At 37.3% G+C, this 9,973-nt stretch overlaps 1 protein-coding gene across 2 annotated transcripts in view; it reads right to left on the reverse strand.

Moving 5' to 3' along the window:
- LOC114653952 (UDP-GlcNAc:betaGal beta-1,3-N-acetylglucosaminyltransferase 7-like) overlaps positions 1–975 on the reverse strand; it is a 119,147-nt gene extending 118,172 nt beyond the window's left edge. For both annotated transcript variants that reach the window (XM_051928858.1, XM_028804476.2), the window contains exon 1: positions 350–975. In XM_051928858.1, coding sequence (XP_051784818.1) covers positions 350–947 — 598 coding nt within the window. In that variant the 5' untranslated portion in view covers positions 948–975. The remainder of the gene's footprint in view (positions 1–349) is intronic.
- Positions 976–9,973: the final 8,998 nt, after the last annotated feature.

Raw genomic sequence — 9,973 nt, forward strand, 5'->3', positions numbered from 1 at the left:
TACTTTAGAGGAATACTGTCTCTAACTTTTTCAAGTTGTTTTAAAACCGCCAACAAATTCAGTTTTCATTTTTAATGCAAATAAAATGCAAATGGATATATTCAAATATTTTATGGTTAAATAAATAATTATTCTGCTGCTTCCCAGTTGAAAGATGACAAAAGTTATCTCTAAATCCATCAAGGCTGTAACATAAGAGATTAAATCTAGCGCCCAAACTCAAATGCATCAAAATGAAGAAATAAGCTTAAAACCATTGCATCTAATACATTTTCAGACTGAATAAACACAGAGGTCTAGGTGAAATGTTGGAATATAATTAGATATATTTGTAAAACCATTTCCTTACCTTTAAAAACAAAGTCTGTTACACAGTTGTACATCATCCACTCAAGAAAACACAATTCTTTTAAAGACAGATTTGCATGACTTTCCATGAAATCCCACAGAATAATATCCTGGTACTTGAGCATTTCTTTTTCTACAAGTATCATTTCAGTATGGTTGCTTGTAGTTGCCATGAGAAACACTGGGTTAATGAGAAAGTCTTCAATTACTTGAGGCTGGGCCCATGTCTTCCTTAAGGCATGTCTTCGATCAAAAGAGCCTGGGTAGCTTTTAATTGCTAAGATTAAATTCACAAAACCAGCAGATCTGGTGCATAAGTTCTTTGGTTCTGATACCTTATTACATTTGTAATCTTGTAGGTAGGGAAATTCCTCTCTGTACTGTCTCAAATCCAACGTGTAAACATATTTTCCATCATTAAGGATTTGAAAGTCTCTTTTCATTGTAATGTTTGACCAGAGAAACTGTAAGGACATCAGAGATTTATGATCCACAACTGAATCAATCTCATTAACATTTGAAACTGAATACATAGCTAAAATAACCAGCAAAATGCAAAATAAAAAAAGACAGACCCAGGCTTTCAGAAAGAACTTCATAATTGTTATTTCTTTTGTCTCTTGCAGGATCTATATAAAAAAGATCAAATATAAATTAAAGATTTTATGGTAAACATTGAAAAACAAAACAATATAAGTTACAGTGGTGTGAAAAACTATTTGCCCCCTTCCTGATTTCTTATTCTTTTGCATGTTTGTCACACAAAATGTTTCTGATCATCAAACACATTTAACCATTAGTCAAATATAACACAAGTAAACACAAAATGCAGTTTTTAAATGATGGTGTTTATTATTTAGGGAGAAAAAAAATCCAAACCTACATGGCCCTGTGTGAAAAAGTAATTGCCCCCTTGTTAAAAAATAACCTAACTGTGGTGTATCACACCTGAGTTCAATTTCCGTAGCCACCCCCAGGCCTGATTACTGCCACACCTGTTTCAATCAAGAAATCACTTAAATAGGAGCTGCCTGACACAGAGAAGTAGACCAAAAGCACCTCAAAAGCTAGACATCATGCCAAGATCCAAAGAAATTCAGGAACAAATGAGAACAGAAGTAATTGAGATCTATCAGTCTGGTAAAGGTTATAAAGCCATTTCTAAAGCTTTGGGACTCCAGCGAACCACAGTGAGAGCCATTATCCACAAATGGCAAAAACATGGAACAGTGGTGAACCTTCCCAGGAGTGGCCGGCCGACCAAAATTACCCCAAGAGCGCAGAGACGACTCATCCGAGAGGTCACAAAAGACCCCAGGACAACGTCTAAAGAACTGCAGGCCTCACTTGCCTCAAGTAAGGTCAGTGTTCACGACTCCACCATAAGAAAGAGACTAGGCAAAAACGGCCTGCATGGCAGATTTCCAAGACGCAAACCACTGTTAAGCAAAAAGAACATTAGGGCTCGTCTGAATTTTGCTAAGAAACATCTCAATGATTGCCAAGACTTTTGGGAAAATACCTTGTGGACTGATGAGTCAAAAGTTGAACTTTTTGGAAGGCAAATGTCCCGTTACATCTGGCGTAAAAGGAACACAGCATTTCAGAAAAAGAACATCATACCAACAGTAAAATATGGTGGTGGTAGTGTGATGGTCTGGGGTTGTTTTGCTGCTTCAGGACCTGGAAGGCTTGCTGTGATAGATGGAACCATGAATTCTACTGTCTACCAAAAAATCCTGAAGGAGAATGTCCGGCCATCTGTTCGTCAACTCAAGCTGAAGCGATCTTGGGTGCTGCAACAGGACAATGACCCAAAACACACCAGCAAATCCACCTCTGAATGGCTGAAGAAAAACAAAATGAAGACTTTGGAGTGGCCTAGTCAAAGTCCTGACCTGAATCCAATTGAGATGCTATGGCATGACCTTAAAAAGGCGGTTCATGCTAGAAAACCCTCAAATAAAGCTGAATTACAACAATTTTGCAAAGATGAGTGGGCCAAAATTCCTCCAGAGCACTGTAAAAGACTCATTGCAAGTTATCGCAAACGCTTGATTGCAGTTATTGCTGCTAAGGGTCGCCCAACCAGTTATTAGGTTCAGGGGGCAATTACTTTTTCACACAGGGCCATGTAGGTTTGGATTTTTTTTCTCCCTAAATAATAAAAACCACCATTTACAAACTGCATTTTGTGTTTACTTGTGTTATATTTGACTAATGGTTAAATGTGTTTGATGATCAGAAACATTTTGTGTGACAAACATGCAAAAGAATAAGAAATCAGGAAGGGGGCAAATAGTTTTTCACACCACTGTATAAATGAGGACTTCTCATTAACATATTTGTATAGGTTGTAAAATGTCTTTCTGACATTTTAGTTGAGGGTGATTAATAAAGCAGTTAATGGAATACTCCATCCAAAAATGACTTTTTTTTATATATATTACCTCCTCAAGTCTGTAGTGATGGCCAGGAAACACACTTTAGTCTCATGTTTTTATGCAGAAAGAAGATAAGGTATGCTATACAATATTTGGCATCTATAGTGAACAATGCTGGACAGCAGCTACCAATATCAAAAACATTCATGGAAAAAAAAATCTCTAGTTACTTGTGTCACATAATCCACATGGCAACCTTTTGATTTCATTTAATTTGGTTTCCCTTCTTGTTTAATCCACTTCAGATACCCATTTGATAAAGTTAAAAAAAAATAAAAGTTAACTTTTTTTTTTGTTGTTATTGTTTTTGTGCCATGCAATTTATGTTCACATCTGATTTTTTTCTTTCTTATACCAACATCAGAAATAAAAGGCTCTGCAGATTATTGAGAACCTACCAGAGGTATAGCTTTCTTTTGCATTTAGGGCTTCACTTTGAGATGCGCTTTAGCACAAATCCATTTATGGGATTTCTTTTATTGCTTCAGTTTTCAACAAAAAAAAGTATGCATAATGCTGGATGGAGAAGGCTTATATAATTTGAATAGGCTAATTAAGCCTTTTTTCCATCAAAACATCCAAACACTTGTGGTAATGTTCTCTAATCGGAAACTCTGCATTTTTAATTATATGAAACATAAACAAAAAATAATTCTTATTGCAATTTACTCATATATAAAGATTTTCAAGTTTTGATACAAGGTTTTATATTTCCAGTTCGAGTGCCAGAATTTGTTACCATCTTAATACTTGGAGGTTTGGTATAACTTAAGTTAAACATGTAGTCTTTTGGCCCAGATGCTGTAATAAAACCAAATCATATTAAATTTTGCCATTCATCGCCCAGTCAGTCTGTTGTGCCCAGATGTCCACTTTTAAATATCATTTGCTTAACTTTTTGCAACATTCTCCTGAAATACAGGTGGTATAAATTAATACAAGATGCCCTAATTCAAGGTGCTCATAAGAAATGATTTATTTCATGAGGCAGAAGTCCATAAACAAGAATGTGTCAAATATCTAAAATATAAAAATGCACACTTCAATTAAAATGCTTAAAGTCTAAATACTCTTATTTTTAATAGACATTTGTAAATTTTCTCCCCCTGATAAAGTGTGGAAGAATAATTTTAGAGGAATATAGCATTCATCTTAAAGAAATAGCATAAAGGGTTAATAAATGTTGGAAATCAGATAAAGATCAAGTGAACAACAAAATGTACACTGAAATATAAGAAGTGGTTTAGGAAAAATACTGAGATGGTCAAGTAAATAAAGAATGTACCAGAAGAAAGGTTGATGTAATATACACAATATACTGAAGGAGGACTAAGAGATGACTAAGAAATCAGCAGATGCCCTATAAACAAGAATGGACAATTGTTATATGCACAGAAATTTCAAGGGTGATGGCACAACTCAAAGGTATAAGAAGAACCACAATATAATATAACAGACATTTATTTTACATAAATCATTTTGGTGTAAACCAAAGAACCAACCAGAGTAAAATGTATGCATTGATTGACACTGTATGTAAATTCAGTAGTTTATAAAATGAACCTCTATTTGTTTTCTTGGACTATTCTGATCATTCTGACCATGCTGTAACAGACTGCTTTTGAAGAACGCTCTCTCCAATGCATTTTGCTGAGGAGTAATTAAAAGATACAATGAACATCTTTTCTCCTGACTGACTACTGAATTGTCCTGTTAGAGGATGTTTCTTCCTTTGATAAGATGTTAAATTTATACCACAAGAGGTCCATAGAAGGCTAGATCCCTAGTATGGGATCAAAAATTAGATTCTATGCTTAATCACCTTGAAAGAGTCTAAAATGACAGCCTATATGCTTAAGTTTGAAATTTTGTCACTTAACGTTCTGGGAATGGCTCTTAGATTTCTAGGACCACTGATAAAGAATCAAATATGAAAATTATATTCCTGAACAGCAGCCTTAAAACTCAAAAAAAAGTTTCAGTATTATAGCTAGGTGGAGTTTATGCTAAGTTTTATGAAAAGGAGTAACTTTAACCCCTTATATCATATTAAATAAAGGGTTAAACTATGGAGTTGATTGATGTAGCATGTACAACTTCAAATTCTTCTGATCATTTTTGCTAAAGACATTGATTGGTTTACTCTTTATCATGAGGGTGTAATTTTATGCACAAAGGATGGTCCAAAAATGGCCTAAATGATGGTTTTGGGGGGTCTAGTGGGCAAAAACAGCTGAAGAACCACAAAAAGCTTGACATCTTGCATAACTATTCATCAAAACACATTGAACGGCATATCATATGGGGGGATTTCACCTCAAGTGATTTCAAAGTGTTCATAAATAATTCTTGTGAACACTTGTGCCCCTACTACTGGCTTTTTTTTGGCCCTTTGCGCAATTTTGGAATAAATCTCTTAATCATTCACTTAAAAATTACATTCACTGCACAACAAAGTTTTTGCTTCTTGAACACTGTTGGTTGTGTCTTATAGATTTTTGGGTGCTGATCACGAATATCACATCAAAATTTACCCATCACATACCGTTTCAGAGATATATTCAGTTTTGTCATTATTTTTTCTTTTATTTGTATTCAAACATTTTCGCTCACGTAAGTTACTTATCAACAACGGTTTGTGCAGCCTGGGCATGTCCAGCCATGGAATCAGGCCAGGTTGGAAGCTGTTCTGTGGAAGTTGACATCCTGGGTATGCCTGGGCAGGTCTGAATGAGCTTGACGCTGTCTCAGCATGCTATAAAAGTGGCTTGCATATACCAGTCCTGCTCATTTGGTTAATATAGATAATCAGTGTGTATGTATAGTATCAGTATAGTAAAGTATAGTATCTGTAGCAATATAACAGTAAATAAGCTTGATGTTATAGACGTTTTGGTGTCGGGTGATATGTCTTGTCAATGTCGTAACAGCCACGATACATTCTGCTGTGTCTGTGGTGAATATACACTTGCACCTCAGAGACGTTGAATGACTGCTCTTGTGAAGAAAGCTTATCATCTGTGTTTCGGCTGCAAAATTGGCAATCAAGACAAGGAATGGGCGCCTCATATTTGCTGTGCGACATGTGCTGTCAGTCTGAGAGCCTGGCTCAGAGGCACTCGAAAGACGATGCCATTTGCTGTTCTGATGATATGGTGAGAACACAAAGACCATGTGACGGACTGTTACTTCTGTTTAACTAATGTGTCTGGTTTCTCTGCCAAAAAACAAGAAGTCATTTGAATATCCTAATCTGCCTTCAGCAATGAGACCCGTGCCACATGACGACAGTCTTCCAATTCTGAAACCACCAGAGGATTGGACCTTAGATGAACCAGATGAAGAAACTGCAATGCAGGGTACTGACAGTGACATTGACCCGGATTTTGAACCGTGCTCATCAGGCGATCCACATCTAATAACACAGTCAGAATTGAACGATTTGGTCAGAGATTTGGGTCTGTCAAAAGTAAAAGCTGAGCTGCTGGGATCAAGACTGCAGCAATGGAGTTTGCTGTCACCAGGAACAAAAATTTCTGTGTTTCAAGGCCGAGATCATGATATAACCAAATTTTTTGCACAAGTCAACAGTCTCTGTTTCTGTTGTGACATTGAAGGATTGTTCTCAGCCTTGTGTTGTGATCATAACCCAGAAGAGTGGAGTCTCTTCATTGATTCGTCAATGTTATATCTGTGGAGATCTTAAAGTCATTCCTCTGTAAATATATAAATGTCTATTTCTCAGAGTTCCTACGTAATGCAGTAAAACCAGAACTATATTTGTGCATACCCGGTAGGTACCTGTCACAATCAGCAAGAACTTTTCTGGAAGCAAGACTTTTCAAAAAAATTGTTGTGCAGTGATTTGTCTGATATTAATAACAAGTCCAATCATAAAATGAAACAATAAGGCAGAAATACAAAAAAGAAATTTACTGCTCACTTCAAGAGAAACAAACTACAAAATGATACGCTATATTTCCAAAAATATTCCAATCACTTCCATGGCTACAGGTGTATAAAATCAAGTACCTAGGCATGGAGACTGCTTCTACAAACATTTGTGAAAGAATAGGTCGCTCTCAGGAGCTCAGTGAAGCATGATACCATGATAGGATGCCACCTGTGAAGTAGGTCCATTCATGAAATTTCCTCACTATTAAATATTCCATTGTCAACTGTTAGTAGTATTATAACAAAGTGGAAGCAATTGGGAACAACATCCCCTCAGCTACGAAGTGGCACGCCACATAAAATCACAGAGTGGGGACAGCGCATCCTGAGGGGCATAGTGTGCGAAGTCGACAACTTTCTGCAGAGTCAATAGCTACGAACCTACAAACTTCATATGTCGTCTAGATTAGCTCAAGAACAGTGGGTGGAGAGCCAGACTGTTCCGGTCGTTGGTAGGTGAGCAAGTGATAATGGATCCTATTAAGGAAGACCCTAGCAAGGACCTTACCCAGCACCGAGAGCAGTGTTATCCCCCTGTAGTTGCTGCAATCCAGGCGATCATCCTTCCCTTTCCAGATAGGGACGACAAGTCCCGTTTTCTAGTCAGTTGGGATGATGCCAGTCTCCCAAATGGAAATAAAGATTGCTTACAATGCCAGGAGGACAGGCTTACCACCAGCCTGGAGATGTTCACCCCTGATACCACAGATCCCTGCAGCCTTTCCCCCTCTCAGCTGGTTCACCACCTGTGCAATCTCAGTAAGATTGGGTAGTTCACAGCTAATTGGAGGATCAGCCTCAAGAACCGTGGACCCAGAGAAACCCAACGTCCTAGCCAGAGGATCAGCTTTGAACAACTGCTCAAAGTAGCCAGCCCAGAGGGCCACAACTGCAGTGTCATCCGTAAGGACTGTTCCATCAGCTGCCCTAACTGCGACTCTCCAAGGAACAAATTCACATGTGCGTAATGCTTCGATTCTTCTGTAAGCAGGATGTGGGTCATTAGAGCACAGATGGTGTCACTTGCTCACAGATTCCTTTAACAAATGCCTCTTTATCTGCCCTCAGAGCCCTCGCAGCTGTCCTTCTCAGGTCCTGGTACAGACCAGAGTTGCCATTGAGCCATGCGCTGTGACTCCTTTCAATGATATCCAGGGTGCCCTGCGAGATTAAACACCTCCTTCTGGGAACACAGGTAACACCAACACAACAAATTACAACCTAAATTAAATCTGATGTCACTTCTCAGACTGAAACAAGAGATTATATTTGAAAATAACCACATTTGTATTTTTCCTGATTTCTCACCTTCAACAGCTGCTAAATGTGCCGCAATTTACAGCACTAAACAGCGCTTACGCAAAGCCGAAATCAGATACAGCCTCTTGTATCCTGCTAAATTGAAAGTGGATATTCAAGGCAAGTTCTACATTTCTAGTTCTCTGGATGAAGCAGAAAAAGAGCTAAGAAAATGGAGGCAAAACAGACTGGAGATGGTGTTGTTGTGGTAGAGAAAGAGAGTAAGCTTTTTCTGATCTTTCCTTTTTACCCACACAATTGTAAATGCCAACAATAGGCTTCATAGCAATTACTCCTGGCAAAATTGAAAATTAAGGTTAAAGCTATTTTATGTAATAATTTACAACTTTAATTTAAGACTACAGAATGTCAACAAAAGTTCAGAAGCAATGTCTCTATGACCAAACAGTAAACTTTGTGAGCTGGAATGTCAAAGGTCTCAATCACAAATTAAAGAGCAAGAAGGTATTCTTTCCTCTAACAGGTCTAACAGAGGAGACCCACTTATTAAGCAAGGATTGGTTTTGGTTGTAAAGAGATTGGATTGGCCAAATATTCCACTCCAGCTATATAAAGAAAACTAGAAGTGTGGGAATCTTAATACATAGAACAATTTCATTGGTAGTATCAGATATAGTATCCAATTCTGAAGGGCAATATGTAATTGTTATGGGTAATTTATTTAATTGCAAAGTGACTCTAATAAATATCTATGTGCCCAATATGAATGATAGAGACTTCATCCAAAATGTATTTGCATCCATTCCTAATGTGAACACTCATAAAATTATAATGGCTGGAGACTTTAACTGTGTTTTAAATCCAGTCCTGGACAGGTCTTCAGCCACAGGGGCAGTAACATCTAACACTGCAAAAACAATTACACAGTTTATAATTGACCATAACTTATCAGACCCTTGGATTTTTCTAAATCTGACCCTTTGAGATTCCTTCATCGTTACTCGAGAATTGATTATTTCCTTTATAGAACAATTTTTTACCCATGATCAAATCTTGGAAGTCTGACACTATTGTTATCTCTGACACTACCCTCTGATTATGGAGCTCAAAACATTACACAGCACATACTCATCTCGCAGTTGGCGTCTTAACCCCCTGTTAGTAGCCAACGAGAACTGAACAGAATTTATATCCAGGCAAACTGATTTTTTCTTAAAGAGACAAATACATCCTCAGAGGTTTCTACAGGAATACTCTGGGAAATTTTAAAGGCATTTTTAAGAGGACAAATTATTTTATATCTCTCCCACAAAAATAAGTTGGAAACCAAGAAGGCATCAGAGTTTGTCAGTGAAATTACCAGAATAGATCAAAAACACACCAGGTTCCCAAATGAAGCACTTTATAGGAAAAGACAGGCTTTGCAATCAGAACTCAACCTCTTGACAACAAAAGAAAAAGAACAGCTCAATTTTTAAATTGCAATATCATTCCTATGAACACGGAGAGAAGGCTAATAAAATCTTCGTTCAACAAATCCACAAGCAGGGAGTTCACAATGCAATACCCGTAATTACCAACAGAGATGGAGACAAAATCATTGGCCATAAAAATATAATGCACATAGTTAAAGAACTATATGTCCTTATATTCTACTCAGTTTAAAGAAGACAAGACACAGTCTAATGTGTTTTTGATACATTACACATACCACAACTAGATACTATCAGTGCGGAAGAATTGCATAAACCTCTGACAATATCAGAATTACTAGATGCTATACACTCACTTCAGAGGGGGGAATCAGCAGGCCCTGATGGCTACCCTGCCATTTAAAAAAAAATCTCAATTAACTTAGCTCTCCTTTTATTAGCAATATTTATAGAAACCCAAGACAATAAAATGCTACCTCAAAACTTTTCACCAAGCATTAATTACTGTCTTTCCTAAGAAAAATAAGGACTTGT

This window comes from Erpetoichthys calabaricus, chromosome 6, assembly GCF_900747795.2.
Source record: "Erpetoichthys calabaricus chromosome 6, fErpCal1.3, whole genome shotgun sequence".
Classification (NCBI taxonomy): Eukaryota; Metazoa; Chordata; class Cladistia; order Polypteriformes; family Polypteridae; genus Erpetoichthys; species Erpetoichthys calabaricus.